Source organism: Triturus cristatus, chromosome 7, assembly GCF_964204655.1.
Source record: "Triturus cristatus chromosome 7, aTriCri1.1, whole genome shotgun sequence".
Lineage (NCBI taxonomy): Eukaryota > Metazoa > Chordata > Amphibia > Caudata > Salamandridae > Triturus > Triturus cristatus.
The window spans coordinates 1598311603-1598336164 of NC_140590.1; the positions used below are offsets into that span (position 1 = coordinate 1598311603).

General features: G+C 45.9%; 1 protein-coding gene across 4 annotated transcripts in view; it reads right to left on the reverse strand.

The window, feature by feature from the left end:
* Positions 1 to 24562, reverse strand: part of LOC146812475 (chloride channel CLIC-like protein 1) — a 1578371-nt gene that overhangs the window by 588459 nt on the left and 965350 nt on the right. For 3 of the 4 annotated variants that reach the window (XM_085619463.1, XM_085619464.1, XM_085619466.1), the window contains one exon: positions 19063 to 19215. In XM_085619463.1, the coding sequence (XP_085475589.1) occupies positions 19063 to 19215 (153 nt within the window). Of the gene's footprint in view, positions 1 to 16831; positions 16901 to 19062; positions 19216 to 24562 lie in introns of those variants that run through there. The other variant, XM_085619465.1, reaches the window with a different exon arrangement.

The following is a 24562-nucleotide window of genomic DNA, read 5'->3' on the forward strand; positions in this document are numbered from 1 at the left end:
ATATACTAGTTTAAAACATATGTAGTTACTCATAGAGACACTATTGAGACAGTCATTCACTCACTAACATACCCATGCACACACACATCCACCCATACAGTCCTGCACACATGCTGTCTTCAACACATACAAACAGTGAGTCACTCATTCATGCACCTATGCACTACGTAATACCCTCCACCGAACCATACAGACATCGGACACTTATACTGATACTCAAAAAACCAACTAATAACCTATATAGACACTCATGTAGCTACTCACCAACCCATGCAGCCACTTATACACAAAGTGAGAGACTGATACAGATATTTACATATTTAAACATTACTCACTAAGCCATGTATTCACTAAGATACACTTAATCAGTCAGTTATGCAATCAATTTTTCAAAAACAAATCATCCATTTAGACACTTATATACCCATTTATTCTTCCATCGACCTTGAGATATACATATATAAAACATATGTAATTTTCAGAAAAACACACATTCACTGGATGATGGCATCAGTGATGTCATCAGTGATGTCATTTGAGATGTCATCAGTGATGTCATGAGTGATGTCACTGACCATGTCATGAGTGATGTAATATGTGACGTCATCAGAAGTGCATTGCGGGCGCGCGAGTTATAGTTAGCTGAACTAACTATAACGGGGGAATTTCTATGGTTTTGTACGAGTGAAAAGTCCAGCTAACTATAACGCCCCTGAAACCTATGTTTTTTTCAGTGAATATATATATATATATATACACACACACACACACACACTTAACATTTTCATAGTATTTTCTCCTGTAACAAAAATTGTTTAGAGAGCAACATTTTACTAGAGAATTTTTGACAATAAATTGTTTGCATGCAACACTAACTACGGAATTAGAGTTAGAGATTTGGTGCACAAGGAGGTGCTGACTATGAATATTATTGAAATGTATTGAGAAATACATGCTGTATCAGGATATGTTATGATATGAAAATAAGTTACTGTTAGACTTGGCATCTTTTGGCGTGTTTCCCCTGAGTTTTTTACTTTCTGACCTCCCGGTTCTGACTCGGTTTGTGCTGACTTATTGTTTCTGTTCCCTTTTCTCACTGCTAATCAGTGGTAAAGGGCAAGTGCTCCTGTGGTAAAATGTGTTATGGATTGGTGTTTCCATGATTGGCCTGTTTGATTAATGTGTCAGTCCCTAGTAAAGTGCATTGCATGTGCCAGGGCCTGTGAATCAAATGCCGTTGGTGGGCTGCAGCATGGGATTGTGCCACCCACACGAACGGCCCGTAAAAGGTAACTCAGACCCTCCATTGCGGAGTCTGCGCGCAGTTTGTAACTACCATGCCGACTTGGCAAGTGCACACACTTGCCAGTCCCTCACCTTCCCTTTCCTTACATGTCAGCCACCCCTAAGGTAGGCCCAAGGTCCCCCTGTGGGCTGGGGGGGGCAGTGAATGGGAAAGGTAGGACATGCCCTGGTGTGTGTGGCATGTCCTGATAGTGAACTACGGCCAATTTCGTTTTTTGCTATGGAAAGGCTAACTGTTCCCAATAGGACAGAATGGGGAGTTTGTTTATAACATCTTATAAACATAACTGACCCGGGGAACTAGATAGGAAAATAAAGTTTAGTATGCCTGAACTCAGAATCTAAAGACGTATCTTTTAGTGAAGGTGATTTTTACATTCTGTGTTTGAAAATACCACTTTTATATAGTAGGTATTTTATTGCTCAGTCATCCCGTGTGCCTCTGCTGGAATGTGGATTGCCTGTCTGGGTTTTGGATGACAGAAGGCTGGAGAGCAGGAGTGGCTCCAGATAGTCGAGGTGGGTCAGGAAAGGGCTGAATAGACCTGGGCTGCAATTGGGGAAGTGGGAGGAGATTTCCTTGAACGTCAAAGGGCCTGGTCTGCCTCTGACCATGCCGTCTCAACCTCCTGCCAGGAAGTCACACCAGATAAGGCAGAACTGGTTCTGGCTGGGCACAGACACTCTCTGCCTAAGAGATCAAAGGATTTTGGGATATAAATACTGGGGCCCAGACCCCTGAACTTTAGAAATCTTTTGGATCAAGAAGACTGTCAAGAAGAATAGCTGAAGAAGCTGTGAGGAGGAACTACCACTTTGCTGTGTTGGCCTGCAGTGGCTGCTTCTGTCTTGGGCAGTGAAAGGACTGGACTGAACTTTCTGCAATCTACTTTTGTGAGGTTTCTCCAAGGGCTTGAGGTAGAGCTTGTCCCTGTTCAAGAACACTCAGGAACAACAAAGACTTCAAGCTCTTCTGCTCTCAGCACTGGGGACTGTGTATTTTGTGCTGAAACAGAGGAAAAAGCAACCAGACGCCGTCTACCACGCCACTGCTGACTCCATATCCTGAAGGCACTGCAGAGGGCAACGCCACCCTGGTCTCACCGATGCCGCCTGCTGATGCCACCACGGAGCCACTGCTCTCACCGCAACTTGGGACGCCACACCACTGCACTTCGTACCGCAGCACCAGACGCCTGCCGACGCCAGCGCTCCTGACTTCAACAGAGGGGAGTTCGACCTGCAACGCATGTGACATCAAGGCCCCCGACGACTCCTGCACCGACTTCCGGAACGGACGCCTGCAGACCGCGTGCTTTCAGAAGCTCAACAAGAGGTCGCTGACACCCTGCTTTTCTAAAAGGTACTGTTTGCGGGCCTTCCCTACACCGTAGCTGGCCCGCGACGCCGTGGTCAGCCAGAACTGTTTGGATTAGTTTGCTTACGACGCCGTGATAGCCCCGGACGGAGCTATCCACATCAAGGAACTATTTTTCAAGCATATTTTGATAAATGAAGATTTCCAAGTACTGTATTGTGGATTTTTATCGTTTTTGGACTGGTCTTAAATATATAAAAATATTGGATATTTTTCTAAACTGGTGTTTTGTAGTGCTTACACTGTATCACTGTTGGTTATGTGCACATGCTTTGCTCACTGCCTTTAAGATAAGCCTGACTGCTCGTGCCAAGCTACCAAGGGGGTGAGCAGGGGATATTTTAGGAGTTTAACTTCCTTATCCTGACTAGAGTTGTGGTTTCTGCCCAACTTTGGCACATGCCATAGCCGACCAAAAAACCAATTTCTAACAGTTACTTACCTGTAACTGGGGTTCTCTAGTATTGGTATCTTTCATAGATTCACATGCTTGAATTCCCCCGAAGTGCGAGTCTCACGGTACATTAAAAGGAGTAAGTAATGACTTTAACATTGAAGTTAATGGAGAAAAAACATTCATGTTAATATCTCGTCCTAGTCTTTAGGAATCTCCATAGTCCAGCCAATCAGGCAAAAGCACCCTCTAGAACCCTCTTCACAGAGGCTCCAGGCTCTTAGAATTTCTAGCACAAGTAAAATTCAAAGTGTATTTAGATAGTTAGGGGAGCCTCTATGGGGAGGAGGGTGGGTCGCATGTGAATCTGTGAAAGATACCAATACTGTTAAACCACAGTTACAGGTAAGTATCTTATTTTCTTCTCCAGCATTGGCCCTTTCATAGATTTGCATGCTTCAATCAGAATAGATAGCAGTTATACTTTAGGAATATATTCCTATATGAGACAAAAAGATACTTAACCTATGTATGTTGTGTGTGTGTGTGTGTGTGTGTGTGTGTGTGTGTGTGTGTGTGTGTGTGTGTGTGTATATATATATTAGCCACATACCAATTTGTGTGCAAATACATGTATATTATTTGTCCAAAATGTTAACTGTTGTAAACAACATAACAAGTATAATGGAACTATATAGGTAGGTGGGATGTAAAAGAGGTTCACCTTATTGAAAGAGATTACGGAGAATCACTTGTCCTACCAGTGCATCAGAGTTGCTCGCAGCTTCCAAATAGTAATGCCGTGTAAACATGTGCCTGCTGGACCAGGTTGCTGGTCTGCATATCTATTGTATGGGCACGCTGGCAAAGAAGGTTGTTGAAGAGGAAACCGCTCTAGTTGAATGGGCTTTCGCTATAGAAGATAGTGGTTTGCCTGCTTGCTGATGGCATAACTGTATGGCTGCTGATATCCATCGCGCTATAGTCTGTTTAGTAACAGGATATCCTGACATTTCCATATGCCACAAACAGTTGGTCTGCTTTGCGAATGTTGGCGGTCTTCTGCAAATAGAATTTAATACATCTCTTGAGATCCAAGGAGTATAATAATCTCTTCGCTGGTGTTCGCGGATTTGGGAAAAAAGTCTTTAAGATAACTGGCTCATTTAGATGAAAATCGATGGGACCTTAGGGATGAAAGTTGGATTTCTATGAAGTATTAGAGTCCCCTGTGAATTGAAGGAAAGGGTGATGAACAGTGAAAGCTTGTATCTCGCTTACTCGTCTAGCTGATGTAAGTGCCAGCAGAAGGAACGTTTTCCATGTGATATATTTTAGCTCCGCTCTATGAATGGGCTCAAACGGTCCTTTCATAATTTGAGCAAGCACAATGTTCAGATGCAAAGGCAGAGGTGGTCGCTTTATTGGTGGAAACATCCCAAACAATCCCTTCCCTTGACCTGTTCTCAGGCCAGGACGCTCCCCCCACCGCCCCAGCGCTCCCTGCTGGTGCTGTGTCCTCTGGCTGCTGCCCCTCGCTGCTGCTGAGAGTTCGAGGCCCTCCTCCACCCGCAGGCTCCCGCCTGCGCCTCATCCCTGGTGGCCCAGTGGTGGGCGGTAAGTATTCGGTCTGATCTGCTGCCTGCCTCGGTCTTTTTATTGTATTTGTTGCCTGTTCTCTCTGTGCGCTGCTCTACTGACTGTTTTTCGTGTCTTTATTGTACTTGTTGCCTGTTCTCTCTGTGCGCTGCTTTACTGACTGTTTTTCGTATCTTTATTGTACTTGTTGCCTGTTCTCTCTGTGCGCTGCTTTATTGACTGTCTTTCGTATCTTTAATGTACTTGTTGACTGTTCTCTCTGTGCGCTGCTTTACTGACTGTTTTTCGTATCTTTATTGTACTTGTTGCCTGTTCTCTCTGTGCGCTGCTTTACTGACTGTTTTTCGTATCGTTATTGTACTTGTTGCCTGTTCTCTCTGTGCGCTGCTTTACTGACTTTCTCACATTTTTATTGTACTTGTTGCCTGCTCTCTCTGTGCGCTGCTTTACTGACTGTTTTTCGTATCTTTATTGTACTGTTTCTCACATTTATATTGTATTTGTTGCCTGTTTCCTTCTGCTATGCTCCCCACATTCCTTTCCCGCCGCTGCGTTGCCTGCGGCCCCGCCCCCCTCTTCTCCCATTCGCCTCCCGCCACCCGCCTCCCAGCTGCTCCTCCCTCCCTCCACCCCTTCTTAATGCAAGCCCGTCTGTGCCCGTCCGCGCCTGGACCGCGCCCCGCGCCAGAACCCCTGGACCCCGCGCTCCCCACCGCACCATACCTAGCTTCAGCCACAACGTCGACTCCCTCCACGCTCTCAACACCGGCCGAGACCAACGCTGCAACCAGGCCGCCCCGAAACGCACCCACGGACCCTTCTCCTGCCGCAGCTGTAAATGTACATGTAAATAAATGTAAATTTGATACTTGTATAGCGCACTACTCACCCGCAAGGGTCTCAAGGCGCTTGTACGAATACCGCTGTGGAACCCATCCTGGCTTTCCCTGTGAGGCGTCCACTCCTGGGCACCCCCAAGGTGGAGGCCAGGCATCCTTAGCGTTGTGGGGGCTGTTGTGGAGATTAAGCAAGCTATTGCCCAGAGTTGCAGAGTGGGACTCCATGATTGGAATAGGCACCGAGGTGAGAATTATCAGGTCCGTGGAATTTTTGAGCCCAAGACCCGCCGAGGCGGGGAATTGAACCCTGGTCCCGGGCTAGACCTCTGCATCAGGGTCTGCCGCTCTAATCATTGAGCCACACTTCTCCAGGGGCAGCTGCAGCTTCACCTGCGACAGAACCACCAAACCATCAAGGACCAGACCCAACCACCTCCGCTGCATACTCCTCAACACCCGTTCCGCACGCAGACACGCCATCGAGCTCTGGGACCTGCTCGATGCCACTGCCCCGGACGTAGCCTTCCTGACCGAGACGTGGTGGAACGACTCCTCTACTCCAGACATCGCCATTACCATCCCAGACGGCTACAAGATCTCCCGCAGGGACCGCGCCAACGGCATCGGAGGAGGAATTGCCATCGTCCACAAGTCCACCCTCAAGGTCACCACCCACGCAGACGACACCCTCAATGCCGCCGAACACCAGCACTTCCGGATCCACACCGATGCCAACACCACCCTCAGAGGAACGCTCGTCTACAGACCCCCCCGGACCCCGGGTCAGTTCAGCGACTCCATCGCCGACCTCGCCAGCACCCACGCACTCGCCTCCACGGACTACATCCTCCTCGGGTACCTGAACTTCCACCTCGAGAACAACAACGACGTCAACTCCACCACGCTGATCGGCAACCTCGCCAACCTCGGCCTCAGACAACTCGTCACTGCACCCACCCATGCCGCCGGCCACACGCTGGACGCCGTCTTCTCCACAAGCACCCACGTCACCTTCAACCACACCACCGAACCCCACTGGACCGACCATCGCTGCATTCACTTTACCTTCAAAAAACCAAACACGCACCACCGCACCCAACAGCTGCAAAGTCACCGAAGACCAGCTGCTCACCACCCTCTCCCAGAACCCACCCACCGACCCCACCAACCCAGACGCCGCAGCCCGCAACCTCAGACAGTGGATTGACGACTGTGCCAACACCCTCGCCCCACTGAAGAAACCCCCCAACAGCCACGCCAGCAAGAGAGCCACCTGGTTCACTGACGAGCTCCTGGCCTCCAAGCACGCATGCCAGAAACTGGAGAAGAAATGGCTCCACGAACGTACACCGGTCAACCACGCAGCCCACAAGGACACCACCCGCAGACACCACCACCTCATCAGATCGGCCAAGAGGTCCTCCTTCAAAGACTGCCTGGATAACAACGCACACGACAGCAAAGAGCTCTTCCGCATCGTCAAAGAACTATCCAACCCCAGCGCCAACACCAACGACATCCCGCCCTCACAGGAACTGTGCGACTCACTGGCCATCTTCTTCCACCGCAAGATCGCTGACATCCACGACGGTTTCAACACCACGACCGACCCAACCACGCCAAACTCCACCCCTCCTCCGAACACCAACAACGCCAACCGCCTTACCTCCTGGTCCAACGTCAGCGACGACGAGACATGCAAGGTCATGAACTCCAGCCACTCAGGATCTCTGACACACCCGTGCCAACACCACATATTCAACAAGGCAGACGCAGCCATCGCCCCCCAACTACGGAAGGTCACCAACATCTCCTTCGAAACAGCGACATTCCCGGAAAGCTGGAAGCACGCCGAAATCAACGCCCTCCTCAAGAAGCCCAAGGACCTCAAGAACTTCCAGCCCATCTCCCTACTCATGTTCCCGGTGAAGGTCATTGAGAAAATCGTCAACATGCAACTGACTCACCACCTCGAAGACAACAACATACTGGACCCGTCCCAATCCGGTTTCAGACGAAACCACAGCACCGTGACTGCCCTCATCGCCGCCACAGACAACATCAGGCGCCAACTAGCCAAAGGCGAAACATCAGCCCTCATCCTCCTAGACCTTTCGGCCGCCTTCGACACGGTCTGCGATGGCACTCTAAAAACACGCCTCCAAGAAGCCGGTATCCAAGAGAAGGCCCTCGACTGGACCACATCCTTCCTCTCCGGCAGATCCCAGAGCGTCCGCCTCCCATCCTTCCGATCCAAAGCCACCGACATCATCTGCGGCGTCCCCCAGGGCTCTTCCCTCAGCCCTACGCTGTTCATCATCTACATGGCCCCCCTCACACAAGTGGCCCGCCACCACAACCTCAACATCATCTCCTACGCCGACGACACTCCGCTCATCCTCTCCCTCTCATAAGGACCCGCGCACTGCCAAAACCAACATCCACGACGGAATGAAAGCCATCGCCGACTGGATGAGGAGCAGCCTACTAAAACTGAACTCGGACAAGACGGAGGTCCTCATCCTCGGACCCAACCCCTCAGCCTGGGATGACTCCTGGTGGCCGACCACTCTCGGGACAGCACCGACACCCACCGACCACGCACGCAATCTAGGATTCATCCTCGACTCCTCCCTCTCCATGTCCAAACAGGTCAACGCCGTCTCCTCCTCCTGCTTCAACACCCTCCGCACGCTTCGCAGGATCTACAAGTGGATCCCGACCGAAACAAGAAGAACGGTGATACAGGCCCTCGTCAGCAGCAGGCTGGACTACGGCAACGCACTCTACGCCGGAATCCCAGCCAAACACCTACGACGACTACAGCGCATCCAAAATGCCTCCGCCCGACTGATCATCAACGTCCCCTGCCGCAGCCATATTACCCCCCACCTGACAACCCTACACTGGCTCCCCGTCGACAAGAGGATCACCTTCAAACTCCTCACCCACGCACACAAAGCACTCCACGACACCGGACCAGCCTACATGAACAGCAGACTCAGCTTCCACACCCCCACCCGCCAGCTCCGTTCCGCCAGCCTCGCACTCGCCGCCGTCCCCCGCATCCAACGAACAACCTCCGGCGGCAGATCCTTCTCCTGCCTCGCCGCCAAGACCTCGAACACCCTACCCACCCAGCTACGGCAGACCGAAGACTTACTCTCCTCCCCCTCAGCGCCTTGAGACCCTCACGGGTAAGTAGCGCGCTTTACAAATACCATGATTGATTGATTCAGAAATGGTTTTATGATTCTTGAAGAGCAAAGTGATTATGAACAATTATGCAGTCGAAATCTGGATATTGAGGCAAGGTGGACTTTTATGGAAGAATGAGAGAGACTGGATTTTGCCAACTAGATGAAAAGAGGAAATAACTGCTCTGGTGGTGACTGGATAGGATGCACCTTGGAGCTCAAACACCAGAGACACAATCTTTTCCATTTGAGCTTGTATGCTTTAACAATGGATTGTGCCCTAGCATTAGCAAGGATGTCGCGACAATCAGCTGGGATGGCTAAACCGGCAAACTCCTAGTGTTCAAGCGCCAAGCGCCCAATCGAAGGGATGTCGGATCTGGATGATGGACCAGGCCGTGATTCGTCGTCAACAGGTTCGGTATTGGTCGAATTTGAATGGGTTTGCACTCCGAGAGAAGGAGGAGCTCCGTGAACCAGAACTGGCGGGGCCACCTGGGTGCTATAAGCAGTATCCAACAAGGTTCTTTCTTCATTTTCTAGAGCACCCTTGGAATTAATGGGATCAGAGAAAAAGCGTAGGCATTTATCTTTGACCATTTCATCAAAAACGCATTCTCTCACGATCCCTGTTGGGGTAGCCAACTGGTGAAGTACTGGCATTTGCGGTTTTGGCTGGTCGCAAACAGATCCAAACTTGGTTTGCCCCACAATTGAAAGAGGTGGTCCAACATTGGTAGGTGCAGTTCCAACTTGTGGCTGACAGAGCTTGCCCTGCTCAGGGAATCTGCAAGAATATTGGCAACTCCTGGAACATGTTACGCTGTTATGTTTATCTCATGCTGAATTGCCCATTTTCATATTTTCTGAGCTTGCAGAGACAGTGCAGTCAATCTTGTTCCACCATGTTTGTTTATATACTGTATACTTGTAATATTGTCTGTCTGAATTGACACTGATGCTCCTGATATTTTTTGAAAGAAAAGACTTCAGAGCCAGGAAAACAGCCTTGAGTTCCAACAGACTGATATGTAGGGACTGTTGTTGGCTGTCCCATTTGCCCTTGACTGTTAAACTCTGCAGATGTTCTCCCGCACCTTCGAGGAAGGAGTCTGTCTTGATTATATATTGCGAAGAGTCTATCAAGAAGGAGTGGCCTGTGGCTACGTTTGGGATGTGAGTCCACCATTGTAGAGCATCTTTCATCTGTGGTGTTATCCAAATGATATCCTCTAAGGACCCTGGGATCTGTAACCACTGATTGTCTAGCTCTTCCTGTAGGGGCTTCATGCGTAAGCGGCAGTTGGGAATGAGGGGAATGCAAGAGGAAAGCATTCCCAGTAGCGAATTGTACTTTCGTACTGAAATTGACTTTTTTTAAGAGGAGTAGAACTGCCAACTTGCATATCTTTTCTGGCCTTTCCTGTGAGGTGAATTCCTTTGCCTGTAGGGCGACTATAGTTGCTCCTATAAACGTTCTGCCCTTTGAGAGAATTGAGACTTTGGAACAGTGATGGACAGCCCTAGAGATTGGAAAAGGGATAGGCGCTCCTTTGTTTGTATGTTTGTCACTGTAGAGGAGTTCGCCTTTATAAGGCAATCGTTCAGGTAGGGGAAATTTGAATCCCTGCTTGTCGTAGATGAGCCGCCACTGGTGCTAATACCTTGGTGAACACTCGAGGTGCAGAACGAAGGCCACACGGTAGAACCCGGAATTGATTGTCCGTGCCGGCCAATCTGAAGCGTAAACATTTCCTGTGTTTGTAGTGAATGGGGATGGTGAAATAGGCGTCTTGAAGATCCAAGGTAGTCATGTGATCTCCTTGATTCAAGCATTGTAGCACCTTCTGAAGAGACAACATATGAAATGTTTGTTTTTTCAGGAATTTGTTGAAGTGACAGAGGTTCAAGATGGGGTGCCATTCCCCTGATTTCTTTCTTATGAGGAAAAATCTTGAATAAAATCCTGCCTCTCGTTGTGCACTTGGTATCACTTCAATCGCTTCCTTGCGCAACATGATGTTTATTTGAGACAATAGTTCTGTTAGATGAGAAGGCGAAGGGCCCCGAGGTGGACAATTTGGAGGAATCTGTTGAAATTCCAATGTGTGACCGTTGGAAACTATATCTAGGACCCATCTGTCCGTTGTTATCGTAGACCATTTGGTGAGGAAACAGGAAATCTTTCCAACAACTTCTAGGGAAGAGGTGTGATTTGTGGCCGACACCAGGGGTTCGTCACTGCTTCTTGGAGGCGGCTCTGCCTCTAAAGGACATCTTTCCTCTATAGTGCTTGTAGGCGACGGCAGGTGGTTGTTTGAATGATTGTTCATGCTTAAGAGTATCGGGTCTGTCCCTGTTACAGTTGAAATTGCTTGTACTGGTTGCAACCTCCCCAAAAGGAAGACAAGCCGCGGACTTGAGCTCCATGAAAAAGCAGTCTTTTAAATTGCAGGGGGCCTAACGCCTTTGCTGTGTCTGTATCCTTTTTTACTGCTTGCAGAGCCTCATCAATGTGCTGGCCAAACAGGGATTCACCATCATAAGGCATATCGATGACCTTAGTCTGCACCTCCTGGCAAAATGAAGCAGCTCCTAGCCATCCCTGTCGTCTTAGTACTGCAGCCCCAGCCAACTGACGGAAACCTGTCGATGAGACGTCTGCTGCACAGGATCTTCCATGCCTTAGGCAGCAGACCAATAAACGGCGAAATGTCCGTCCACATTTGGCGTTCACATCTACCTAATATTTCAAGTGAGTTTGCTGCCCTGACTATGGTTGCTGCCATAGTGAAGAATTTCTTGCCAATGGTGTCAAGACGTCTCCCCTCAGGAGGGGTGGACAGGATTTCTAGCACAACATTCAGCCACCTGGGAAATCACAGAATCCGGCTTTGGCTGCCCGATGAGGCAGGCAGAAGAGTTGTCAGGTGCATTGTATTTCTTTTACAGCTTAGGTAAGACTGCTGGAATGGAAGCCAGTGTTTGCATTATCTTCAGGCCTTCCTCCCATATGAAATCCACTATGGGGATTGAACGAACCGGTCTCTTAGCTTGTTCCATAAAATCGTATAGGAAACAATCAGGCTGTTTGGTGATCATGGAGAACTGAATCTTTGCCGTCCTTTCCATTAGAGTAAGAAAGCCTACTATGTCTTCCGGTGGCGAATCTACCGGAGGCGAGGTTGACGGAGATGGTGTCTCTATGTGGTAATCATCCCATACGTTGGGAAGGGATACTTCTTCAAATTCTCCTTCTTCTCTTTCATCGTCAGTAGTGTAAAGCTCCTCCACCAGCGGCTACGGTGGTGTAGATAGGAGGTGATGTTGCAATCAAAGATGACTTAGTAATCGGGGTTTGACGTAGCCGGTTCTGATGGTGGGAACCTGCGGTAGATATCTTCCAGACTGTGTTGCAGATTTGACACTGGGGAAACAGGCATCTGAATAGTTTGCTCCCTCTGTCTATCTTGTTGGGGTCATGAGAGTAGTAGGAATATTCATAGTCATCCTCTTGAAATTTTATCCAGAGGTCTGAAGGGCTGTGTACCACACCAAACATGCCCTACTTGTCCTCATAACAAAAAGTTATTTTGGAGGACTGGGGTAAACCTTACTAGGAGATGTGTGACTAGGTAAAATTATTTCTTGTGAAGATCTATGTTTAGGCTGGGAGACTGCAGATGAAAGAGCAGAGTCCTTCGCTGTTTGTACTTCGTCAACGTCGAATCAGATACCTTACCTTGTGCTGCAGGCAAGATCGCCGACGAAGGGATCACCCGACGACGTTATAGTCGTTGCCAGGCAAAGCTTCAATGATGCTGTCGACGACGGAACCTTTGCCGACAACTCTTCGGTCGACGTCTTTGACGTTGATGATGTTCTTCGATGCAAATCTGTGGTTGTAGGCCTTGGGTCCGTCAACGGAACCACCATCTAAGAAGCTGCCGTCGTCAAGCGCTTCTTGTGTTTAAGAGCCATCGACAACCGCAGCGATGATAGAGCCTTCAATGAATCTTTCAATGGCAGACCTTTTTTCGTTGTCGTTTTTGTAGACTATGTTCCCGTCACCATAGAAGGCCTCCCCTTTACAGAAACTATAGTCACCGGAGACGGAGACATTATAAGTTTTGCCTGAGGAGATGAGAAGGTCGACTGTCGTAGTAGAAGTACTGGCAGTGGAAGCGTTTGCCGACTAGGGCGTTGCTGAAGTTTGCGTCGACTGTACTTCTTTCTGAGGTGATGAAATCATCTTAGTTAAAGACCTTTAAGTTGTTTTTACCTTAGAGGAGGATGTAGAAGGTGTAGAAGGCACAGAATGGCCCTTATGAGAGGCAGACTCCCTTCTGGATGAGGAGGGCTGATCATCAGCTTCGATGAATGATGCTGCCTTTTTTGCCCCTTTGCAGCCTTCGCTGAGACAATTTCCACATCACTTGTCCTCTTTTTTGAGGCGGTAGTTTTGAGGGAGGAATAACCGTCGTCATAAGACAAGGGACTGTCCTTGGTTTTCAACTTCTGTAGCCAAAGAAGAAGCCGTCCCTCTCTATCTCTCAAAGTTTTTTGAGAGAATAGTTCTACAAATTTTACAATCTCTCACCTGGTGGTCAGGGTGAAGGCAGTAAATACACTTTTTGTGGAGATCATCCGAGTGTAGTCTGAGCGTCCCACAGGTATACAGTGCCTTAACAGAAACCTCTTAGTCAAAGACATGCTGTTCTGAAGAAAAGATTTTGTCAAGTAGGCCAAAAGAAAAAAGTACTGAGCAGAGCTCAGGGAGACTCCCTTCACACGACTTGCGGTAGAAAATCTGAGAGCCTGAAACCTCTGTGGAGAGGGTTCTAGAGGGATCTGTCGCCTGATTGGCTGGACTTTGGACCATTCTGAATGACTAGGACGAGATATGAAAGTGAAAGGTTTTTCTCCATTAACTTCAATGTTTAAGTCATTGCTTACTGCTTTTAATGTACAGTGGGGCTCCCATTTCGACTGGGAATTCAAGCATGTGAATCTATGAACGATCCAATGCTGGAGAAATCCTGTTCGGAAGTTTGTTTAATTTTCATGTTTGATTTAAGTAAGAAACAAATGTATATCTTTTTTGTTTGTGACACCCCTGAAGAAGCACGTTTGTGTGCTAAACACGTGTTGGCTGTAGCCCGTATTGCTGTATAATTAGGATACATCAAGAAAACAAGAACAAAGAATAACAAAACACATTACTACGAAAATGTTCAATGTCTTATGTTGGTAACCACTCAGTGAAATATAGTTTTTGTATTAGAATAAATATACTGGTGGGAACCAGTAACAGAGTTCATAAGCACCGGGCAATATTCCTGCTACCCAAACGTGCGCACGTACGTGTACGTACACACACACACACACACACACACACACACACACACGCGCACACACACGCACACGCACACGCGCACACACACACACACACATCTCTTGCTCTCTGTATACATACATTTACACACACACACACATATATATATATGCATGTATGTAGGAGTATGGATAGGTACCGGTAGAGCATGAACCTAGTGAGAACGTTACGGAGCACAAAGTAAGAGTAAAGTAAATTGATATTATGAAAAGGCAATACAAAAGGTCAGCCTCATCATTAGATGACTGTCCATATTAAAGAGTATCCTAGCAATACAAGACGTGTAATCCGGAATAAGTTTTTTTGTAAGGAAGGCTTTAAACGCCAAGCGAATGACCATCAACTCCAACAGGTTGATGGGTCGACGGGTCTCTGCGAGAGACCTCTGACCTCCACCTCTCTCAGATGACCACCTCAATCCAGCAATGGTGTGTCTATCACCACCGTCATCTCTGGGCAAGGTAGAGCAAGGGGTCTGCAGGTGGTCCAAATGTGGTTGAGCAGCCACCACTGCAGATCTTTTGCAGTCTCCTCCAAAACCTGGACAGAATCGGACAGGTTCTCTTGATGCTGGGTCCACTGAGACTTCTGGTCCCAATGAAAAGCTCGCATTTACAAACTGGCATGGTTAACTAGCACAATGGAGGAGGCCAATAGACCCAAACGCTCAAAGTCACCCTCACCGAGACCCAGGAACGAAGCTGAAACATCAGGATAAGAGCCCAAATTTCCTGTGCTCGCTGATCCGGAGGGAAGGCCCAATAACGCACCATATCGAGGATGTATAAGTTGAAAGGAAGTCTCTGTAAAGGAGTCAGGTGGGACTTTGGCATATTGATAGTGAACCCTAAGGATCTCAGAAGGTTCCCTATCATTAGGTGGTGCTCCAAGATGAACTGTAGACTGTGGCAAGCCCACCTTCAATAGCCAGTCTTTGAGGTAGGGGAAGTCTGCTATGCCTGACTTCCAATGATATGCTGTAACAACCTCCACTACCTTCATGAACACCTATGGCGCACTGATGAGGCCACTGGGGGAGCACTACAAACTAAAATGTTCCTTGCCGACATTGAACAGCAAGTGATGCCTGCGGTACGGGACCATGGAAATAGGCATTCTGCAAGTCCAACACTAACATCACGCCGCTTGGATCTACAGCGTACAGAACCTCAGTCAGTGTCAGAATATTGAATTTGTCCATTACAGGAAGAAGTTGACAGATCTAATTAGGGCGAACGCAGTCCGCCCCTTTTCGGCACTAGGAAATAACAGGTGTACGATCCAGTTCCGATTTCCAAAGCCATGACCCTCTCTATGGCTTTTTTGGCCAAAAGAGTCTAGCCCTCTGTCTGGAAGATGGACAAATGGTACTCCGAAGGCTGCTTTGATGTAGGCGAAGAATGTGGCGGGCCGGAAAGAAATGGCAGGGCATTGCCCCGTTTAACAATCTGCAGGACCAATCTGTCAGATTATATAGTCTGCTGCCCCTGGAGAAAATGCCTCCCAGGTGGTGGTCATGTGCCTCTAAGGGCAAACTAAAGCGACATGGAGGCTGCTGCTGGAGGAGCAGGAAGACTGTGAGGTTCATTGTCCCTAGAAGCCTGGACATTGTCTGCTGAATTCTTATATGTAGGAAATCTTCTTTTCTGCATTGTCACGCAAGATCTTTCACTTTTTTCACCATTTACTCAGCCCAATATCTTTTGCTAGTTTTAGAACTGTGTGAACTTCACCCTCAATAGCCAGAAGTAATGCGCCTGTGCTCCCCCTTTTAACATGGTCATATTGGCATATGCTTAATTGGTATATTTAACTTTCATATAATAGTCCAGTATATGGTACAAAATTTACTAGGGGCCAGTAAATTCCACTAGTGGAATGCAGCACACATTGTGCCATGCACTGGAGTGACAGTGTAAATCATGGCTTCAGGTCTACCACTACAACTTGACTGTGGAATTTTAAACACTGTAACTCGAAAGTGTCAAAATAAATCTTTTGGCTAGTCAATACCTCCTTTCTAATTATTAATAAGTACCCCCTACGTAGACCTGGTCACCTGCAAGGTAGGGTGCGTGGTATTTAAAAGTAGTAAATAGAGAAATGTAATGTTAACATGACCTTACAGTGACTAGCACCCAAAGATTTTACTGTGGCAAGCCTAGACGTCCTATGTACCATGTATGCACCATATGTACGTGGCATAGCACATACGTATGGTCTGGCTTGGTGAGTTAGCGCTGGGAAGCCTCGACAAGGTAGCCATGCGCTCTACAAAAACCAAGTAGTAGTTGTAGCACCTAAGGCATTGCAAAACACTTGATAAAGGGACTAAACAGCTCTGGTCAATTTACGCAACACCGAGAGACATCTACGCACCCACATACTGCGAGTTTGCTTTCAAAATGCATATGAGGACATGTATTTGATAGGTATATGAGATAAGATTTTTTTTGTAATCTGATTAAAAAATAACTTAGATTTGACTTGTCCACTGAATATAAGAGCTTCTTGTGGAACTCAAGACCCCTGACGACTTTGTAAACCACCCAAGAAACTGTTAGGCGTATTATGTAAGGAAGAATATGTGGGCTAACGGTCGAGGCTGCTGACTTTGGAACGGAGGACGAGGCTCAACTCCAGGCTTCTGCTCAGCATTCTGTGATTCTGGGTAAATCATTTAATCCACCCGTGCCAAATGAAAAAAAATATGAATCTGACCTTGTGTAATGAATTCTGGAGCACGTGTAGGGCACTCTAATCTCCTTGTGAAGCTCGTGCTGAATAAATCTACAAAAAAATTCCATATATTGTTGTAACAATCAAGAAATCCCAATCCTAACACTATTGAGTACAACAAAAGCACCCTCTAATTCTACACGCTTCATGTAGTGACCTTAAGAGCTAAGCAGTCGAACTGTTGTACTGTGGAATATCCAAGACACTTCTAAACAGTATATATAGCTCATAAAGCACATTTTCACACACAGCTCTAAATTAAAACACAGATAAGTTTAAGCACTATGGAAAGATGATCGCATTCTTATTTTAAAAAAGTTAGATCATTTTGCTTATTCAGGTTATTGGACGTCTTAAATACATAAAGAATATGTTATTCACATTAAATGCCAAATCTGTGTGGTCAAATATCCTATGTTACTTCAATTCGTAGGTCTAGACTGAGACAGTGCCCGCAATACAATTTTGTTTACTTACAGGTGAGTAGAGCTAGAGCCCACACATTGCTTGGATCCGATTTTTAGGTCACGCCTGAGACAGCACATGAGTTGTTGCTTGCGAGACATTTTGTTTACTTACAGGGAGCTTAGAGCATGCCCACTGCTTACCAATGGTTTACTTCACCATCACTCATTTCCTTCCATCACTTTGGTCAGTGCATGTCACTTAATTTCCTCTTTGTGTGTTTGTCCCTCCCCTGGAGTATGGCAAGTACTGCTTCCTTGCCAAGTGTATATCTTTCAACTACTCATCGGAGGTACTTTTTGAAATTTTAGTTGCACCAGTACTTGGGTTTGCTGGCTGTCGCCCACTGTCCTGATCTATGTTGTTGCTTAACCCGTTGTGAGTTGCTTGCCCCGTTTTCCATAGCTTTCCCCATTGTCCGCTGCTTGCCCAATTGTTCTTTGCTTACCCCGTTGTCCGCTGCTTGCTCCATTGTCCGCTCCTTGCCCTGCTGGGATTGCTTGCCCCGTTGTCTGTTGCTTGCCCAGTTGTCTGTTGCTTGTACCATTGTTGTTGCTTGCTTGTGCCATCAATGTTGCTTGCTCCATCATTGTTGCTTGAATGTCCACCCCACTCCCTCCCCAAAAAACGCTATGATGCAGCCTGCGCTGGCTGTGACATAGTGCTTTTTGTGTTGATTGCCCTGTTGTCGCTTGCTATGTAACCCCCCTCCACCACTGTTATTGTTTGCCCCGTCCTTCCCACCGTATGCGCAGCCCCCTCCAGCCAGAAAAAAAGCACTAGGACGCAGTCAGAACTGGCCACATGATAGAGCTTTTTTCTAATTTGTTGCCATGCTGCACAGAACCACACTGCTGTACAAAATGGCTAAACACATTGAAAAAGTCAACAGCTGTCACATAGGCTAGACCTACTTGCTTTGCCAATAATTACATTTTTCTCCATTCTGTAATGTAAACATAACAGAGTTTTATAAGTAATCACCGTCCTTTAAGAAAGATTCATGAAAAAAAACTCGTGGATGACTAGCTCCATTCTCTAAATTGTCTGGCCAAGAACTCACAATTGCAACGTTTGATTCTTCTCCAAGGCAAGTACTAACACTTCCGCACATTGTTTTTGGGGGAAACATAATGTAGCTAAAAGTATTTCTAGTCCAACTCCACAGCCCACATTTTGTTAACTGCACATTCGCAGGAATGCATTAGTTGTGCCTCATTACTGAGACATGGAAATGTGTAAGCCTTATTGCATATTCCGGCATCCTTGCATTTATTGTTTTTTTCAAAAGTAAAACTCACCTCAAACTTCCTGAAAGGAGCAAAACGGCACAGAACCAGGCGCAATAGTCCAGCAGCTGAATTTTCAATTTTCAAAATGGGACTGTCAATTCTAGCTTAATAAATATGACTCCTGAATAAGGCAAGGTTAAGTTCACCATCCCTCTAAACATATTAGTTACCTTTCATTGCAAAACAGACTCCCATTAAGAGTTTTCTTATTATGCAAACAAATACGTTGGCTTTCGCAATTTCCCATATTCCGGACTGAAATACTCACAAATCTTCAGACCAGAAGATTACATGCATTGAGATTTTATAAAATTCTGCAGACACATCACTTTGCACTACTCACTGAGAACCCATGCCTTTTTGATATAGCCGGTGGTAGTCCCTTTTCACTTTGGCCAGCAAAGGATACCATGCCTTGGCACCTTACCTCGTGCCAGGGGTGCAGAGGTGACTTACCATTAGCGGAGTTACTTCCCAGAAAGGATCTACTACCAGAGCCCGGTGGTAGTTCTCGCAAGAGTCACTTTCCCAAGCAAAGTGCCAGGACAGCCATACTTTAAAAGAACCCCAAAGGGAAAGGTTTTCCGAGTTGCAGTTGTTGGGGAACCCCTAAGAATATAAAAAATAAAACATACAAAAAAATGAGAAAAGGCACAGGTCAGACTAGGTTTACTGCGAATCATTGATATTTAAAGTAAAAACATGAGGATAAATATTCCAACCTACTTGTTAACGACCCGTTAAAGACGGCATGACAAAGATGAGACTACCTACAAAGGTAAAGTGGGAGTCTTCAGTGTAGAAAGAACACATCACAATACAGAGACCCATAGGCAAATTCACAGAACCACAAGCACAACAATAAATATCACCACAATCGCCAGAGCAGAGGAGGATAAACACTCTGCACATGCAAAAAGACAATAAGAAAAATGTGTCAAGCATAGATGAAAGCAAACAGAGCACGACTTCTACGACTCACAAAGTGTTGTCCGTCTCTTCTAAACATGCTTTTTAGGTCTTGCCTGAGCCAGCGCGCATGCGCTGCTCTGAGAGGCTTATTGTAAGGACTCCAAGCTTCCCACAGACTTCTCCATGGGATATAGTTAACTCCCACAGATTTCATTGGCCATAGCGTGTCTTTTAAAAAAAAAATGAAAGCACGCAAATGGCCGAAGGCGTGTGTTCATCCCACCTTTTGTTGAAATGTTTCCTCCCATTGTAGAAATCTGAAATAATTTCTGTTAGCATAAGCTGAAGTCATCTTGATTGTAAAACCAAAGGGGATGACGGACGGAATGTTGAACATTGCAAGCACTCACCCCCAGTCAACTGATCTTGGTTTAATCCATCATCCTTCTTTAGCTCACTAGGCCAACCCAGTTCAGACATGGCCATATGCAAATCAGTCTGACCCTGTGCCTCATGTGAACAGTCCAGCCAGAACTGCCCAGCCTTGTCTTCTCTGGACCGGAAACAAGCATCCTGGGACCGGTTCCTGGCTAATCAGCCATCATCAGTCAGGCTAGCTTGAATCCAGTGGCAAAGTGAGCAAGGGACCCACGTCTCTGCATACCCTGCCAACTTAGGGCGAACAAAGCAAAACCAAAGGGGATGACGAACAGAGTGTTGAACATTGCAAGCACTCACCCCCAGTCAACAGATCTGGGTTTAATCCATCATCATTCTTTAGCTCACTCCGCCACCCCAGTTCAGACATGGCCATATGCAAATCAGTCTGACCCTGTGCCTCATGGGAACAGTCCAGCCTGAACTGCCTAGCCATGTCTTCCCTGGACCGGAAACAAGCATCCTGGGACCGGTTTCTGGCTAATCAGCTGTCATCAGCCAGGCTAGCTTGAATCCAGTGGCAAAGTGAGCAAGGGACCCACGTCTGGGCATACCTTGCCAACTTAGGGCGAACAAAGCAAAACCAAAGGGTATGACGGACGGAGTGTTGAACATTGCAAGCACTCACCCCCAGTCAAGTGATCTGGGTTTAATCCATCATCATTCTTTAGCTCACTCCACCACCCCAGTGCAGACATGGCCATATGCAAATCAGTCTGACCCTGTGCCTCATGGGAACAGTCCAGCCCGAACTGCCAAGCCAGGTCTTCCCTGGACCGGAAACAAGCATCCTGGGACCGGTTTCTGGCTAATCAGCCGTCAGCAGCCAGGCTAACTTGAATCCAGTGGTAAAGTGAGCAAGGGACCCACATCTGAGCATTTTGTTGCTCTAGCCCCGCCCCCTCCCTCACTGACCCCGCCTCCACTGGTGCGGCCGTCTGCCACAAACCACACTGTAAATTTGGCCCCTGAGAGAAATTTTTTGAGTACCCATGCTTTAGACGCTGCTCGCCATATTCAGGTTACAGCGAGCCACGTCTAAACAAGGGGGCGCTGCCGCCATCAAACTGAAAGCACAGCATGGGGTGCTTTTACAAAAAAAACATTTGTTTGTTTACTTCACAAACAAATGTTTCTTTTGTAAAAGCACCCCATGCCGTGCTTTCACTTTAATGGTAGCATCTAAAGAAACCATTAAAGTGGTCTCACGTTTGGGAGAGTTTGAGCTATTGGCATTAAAAATGACAATGCCTTTTATATATGTGTTGGTTTGCAAAACACATAAATAAAAGGCATTGTCATTTACAATGCCAATAGCTTAAACTCTCGCAAATGCGAGACCTATTGCATTGCAAGTGTTTGTTATCATAATGCCATCCAGAAAGAGGCGCGGGGCACAGGCAAGCATGTATTCCCGAATCAGACTGCATGACTCAGTGTATAGTAATTGTATAGCTCTTCAATCCATGGCGGCACAGCACCCAGTATAATGTGCTGCATGGTTAAACACTTGTAAGGTCCCAAAGGCAAGACCTATTGGCTATGCCAATGCTTGTTCTAATTATCCTATTAACGGTTCTATACAGTAGCTTCATTTTCCCTAACATTCAAATGCCCTTATTTTTAGCTTGAAATTGTGTCTGCGGTTCAGGATGCATAGAAATTAGGATTCAACTTTGCTTAGAGAGTAATTTGTTGTAAATAATTTTCTCTATGTTAGGCGCTCTGATAAAACCAACGCTTTACAGAAGGAAGAGTACCCTATGGTTACTCTTCAGTTAAAAAACAAAGTCAGAGTTCACAGAGGCAAATAACCCAAGTCCCCGTCACTGCTCTTGTTTTTCTGGCTACAGTGATGAACAAGCATTGGCAAAGCCAATACGCTTGGCCGCTATGGTTGAAGTGGGCTGCTACACTGTCCCTTAATGCATGCTGGAGTGAGAGAAAGAAAAATACGAATGACACCAACTGCAGACTAATGGATGAAGTCTGGCTGAAACCCCTACAAGTATCTATTTTAAACATATCATTTTAGTAAAATCAAATGGCCTTGGCTAACACAGACCTAAAAAGATTAATCACTATGGCATTGGCTGCAAGCCTCTTGCATATCAAACAGAAGAGAAAGAAAGAAAGAAAGAAAGAAAGAAAGAAAGAAAGAAAGAAAGAAAGAAAGAAAGAAAGAAAGAAAGAAAGAAAGAAAGAAAGAAAGAAAGAAAGAAAGAAAGAAAGAAAGAAAGAAACAAAGAAAGAAAGAAAGAAGGCACAAAGAAAGAAAAAAGGGGAAAATTTGAAAAAGAAGGAAGGAAAGAAGGAATCAAAAAGAAGAAACAAAGAACTAAAAAGGAAAGAAGAAAAGAACGAGAAGGGAAGAGAAGAAAGGAAAGGAAAGAAGGAAGAAGAAAGAGAAGGAAAGAAAAGGAAAGAAGGGCTAAGAAAGAAAAAGAAAGATGACAATGAAAGAGAGAAAGAAAGAAGAAAAGGAAAGAGAAAGAAAGTAGAAAAGAAAGCAGGAAGAAAAGAAAAAGAAAGATGGCAAGAACGAAAAAAGACCGAGAAACAAAGGGAAAGATTAAGGAAAAAGAAGGAAAGAAGGCAAAAAAGAAAGGAAAGAGAAAGGAAGGAGAGAAAAAGAAAGAAGGAAAGAAAGAAACGGAGAGACAGAAAGAGGGAAGGAAACAAATTAGGAAAGAAAGAAGCAAAGAGAGAAAAGGGGAGAAAGAAAAAAGTAAAAAGAGGATAACTTTCCACAGAACAGTTTCAAATGGACACAATATGGTATGTTGTGAAACAGCAGCCAGAAAAGTGAAATACATCAAAAGGAATTTACAACAGCATTGGCAGGAGATGGGATGTCATAAAGATGGAATGTGCTTTTGAAGCATTCTGCTATCACATCAAGCTCTAAACACAAGTACACACTAAAGTAAATACCAAAACACTGGCGGGAAAATAATTGTGTGCAGATGTGCTCCTTGTGATGGAGCAAAATGCAGTCACTCAAGTTAATCGGTAGCTTAAGTAGGCTGAGCCACTGGCCAATGCTATATGCTGTAGTGGGCAGAAGCAAAATGTGAATGACACATCAACAGACCACTGGATGAAGAGAGCCCCTTTATAAATATATTAAACATATTTTAATTAAATCAAACGGTATTGGCTATCACCACACCTTAAAAAAAAGTTTGCAAATGCTTTGGAATAAAATTCCTGTTTTCAACGCATGCAGTCACAATTCCGTTAAGGTTTTAAAGAGAAATGCAGGACTTCGATTTGGGGAGGAAACTTTTATTTATGTAGACGAGTGGCAGACTGCCGTCCTTGCCGCTTATGTCCTTTGACACAATTGTGCTACTGAAGGAGTTATCCACCTAATAATATGCTTTCAGCAACACTCTGGCACGCTTTGAATCACTCCTCTCTAATTGTTACCACTGGGTGAATTATGATCCACCTGAAGCACGCGAGTGAAAAGGTAAAACTGGTAGCTTGCACCAACAATTTAAAGTCATTGGTGTGTATGGTGACTACATTCACCGGCGCTCTCGCTGGAAGAAACTCACTGAGGGGAAATATAAATAACTTGAGGGGAAAACCACTAGTTCCTTGCTAAGCACACCTGGATTTTAGTTAATCTTTCACTTTGATCTTTTTTTAATTTGTGGACGACGCTGTGGCAACATTCACTTTTATCTTATTCATAAATTGTCATCACTGTTTTGTGGCTCTTACTTTTGCAGGCTATGTGCATGACAATAAAAATAAAAAATATTACCAATATGGACATTCTTTTATGCGATTCACTGAAGATATGTAGTAATGATGAGCGACAAGGTGAGGTAAAGGTTATTGAACTGTGCTCCATGATGAACATGGAGACCACACAAGCAGATATGTTCGTAATGCGTATATCGGGCAAGGAAATTGAGCTCTTGTGGTGACTGATACATGTTGACAGAACAAACCAAAGTTTGATTTAATTATTTATATTTTTACAAGGTAAAGTATGAAAGCATTTGAAACCAAACCAAGCTTCTATGTGAGCTTTTCAAAAGCTCACCTCTTTTCTGAGGCCTTTTAAAAGTTTACCTAGCTCCTCTTTTGGGTAATGTCCAGATCAGCAATTTATAATCTACGACAAGAAGATTAGCCCCCAAATATCAGCTGCATCCATTGTTATGTGTATTTGTAAAGCACGCTATGAAAATAAGTTACTTACCTGTAAACCTTGGTTCTCTAGTATTGGCATCTTTCATAGATTCACATGCTTGAATCATTCCCCGTCGTCAAAGTGGAAGTCCCAGGGTACATAAAAAGTAGTAAGTAATTACTCTAACAATAAAATTAATAGAGAAAAACCATTCACTTTAATATCTCGTCCTAGTCATTGGGTATGGTCCAAACTCCAGAAATCAGGCGACAGCACCCTCTAGAACCCTCTCTACAGAGGCTCCAGGCTCTCAGATTTTCGAGCACAAGTGTAGTATAAACATACAATAAAACAGGGGAGCCTCTCTGGGGAGGAGGGTGGGCCGCATGTGAATCTATGAAAGATACCAATACTGGAGAACCACAGTTTACAGGTAAGTAACTTATTTTCTTCTCC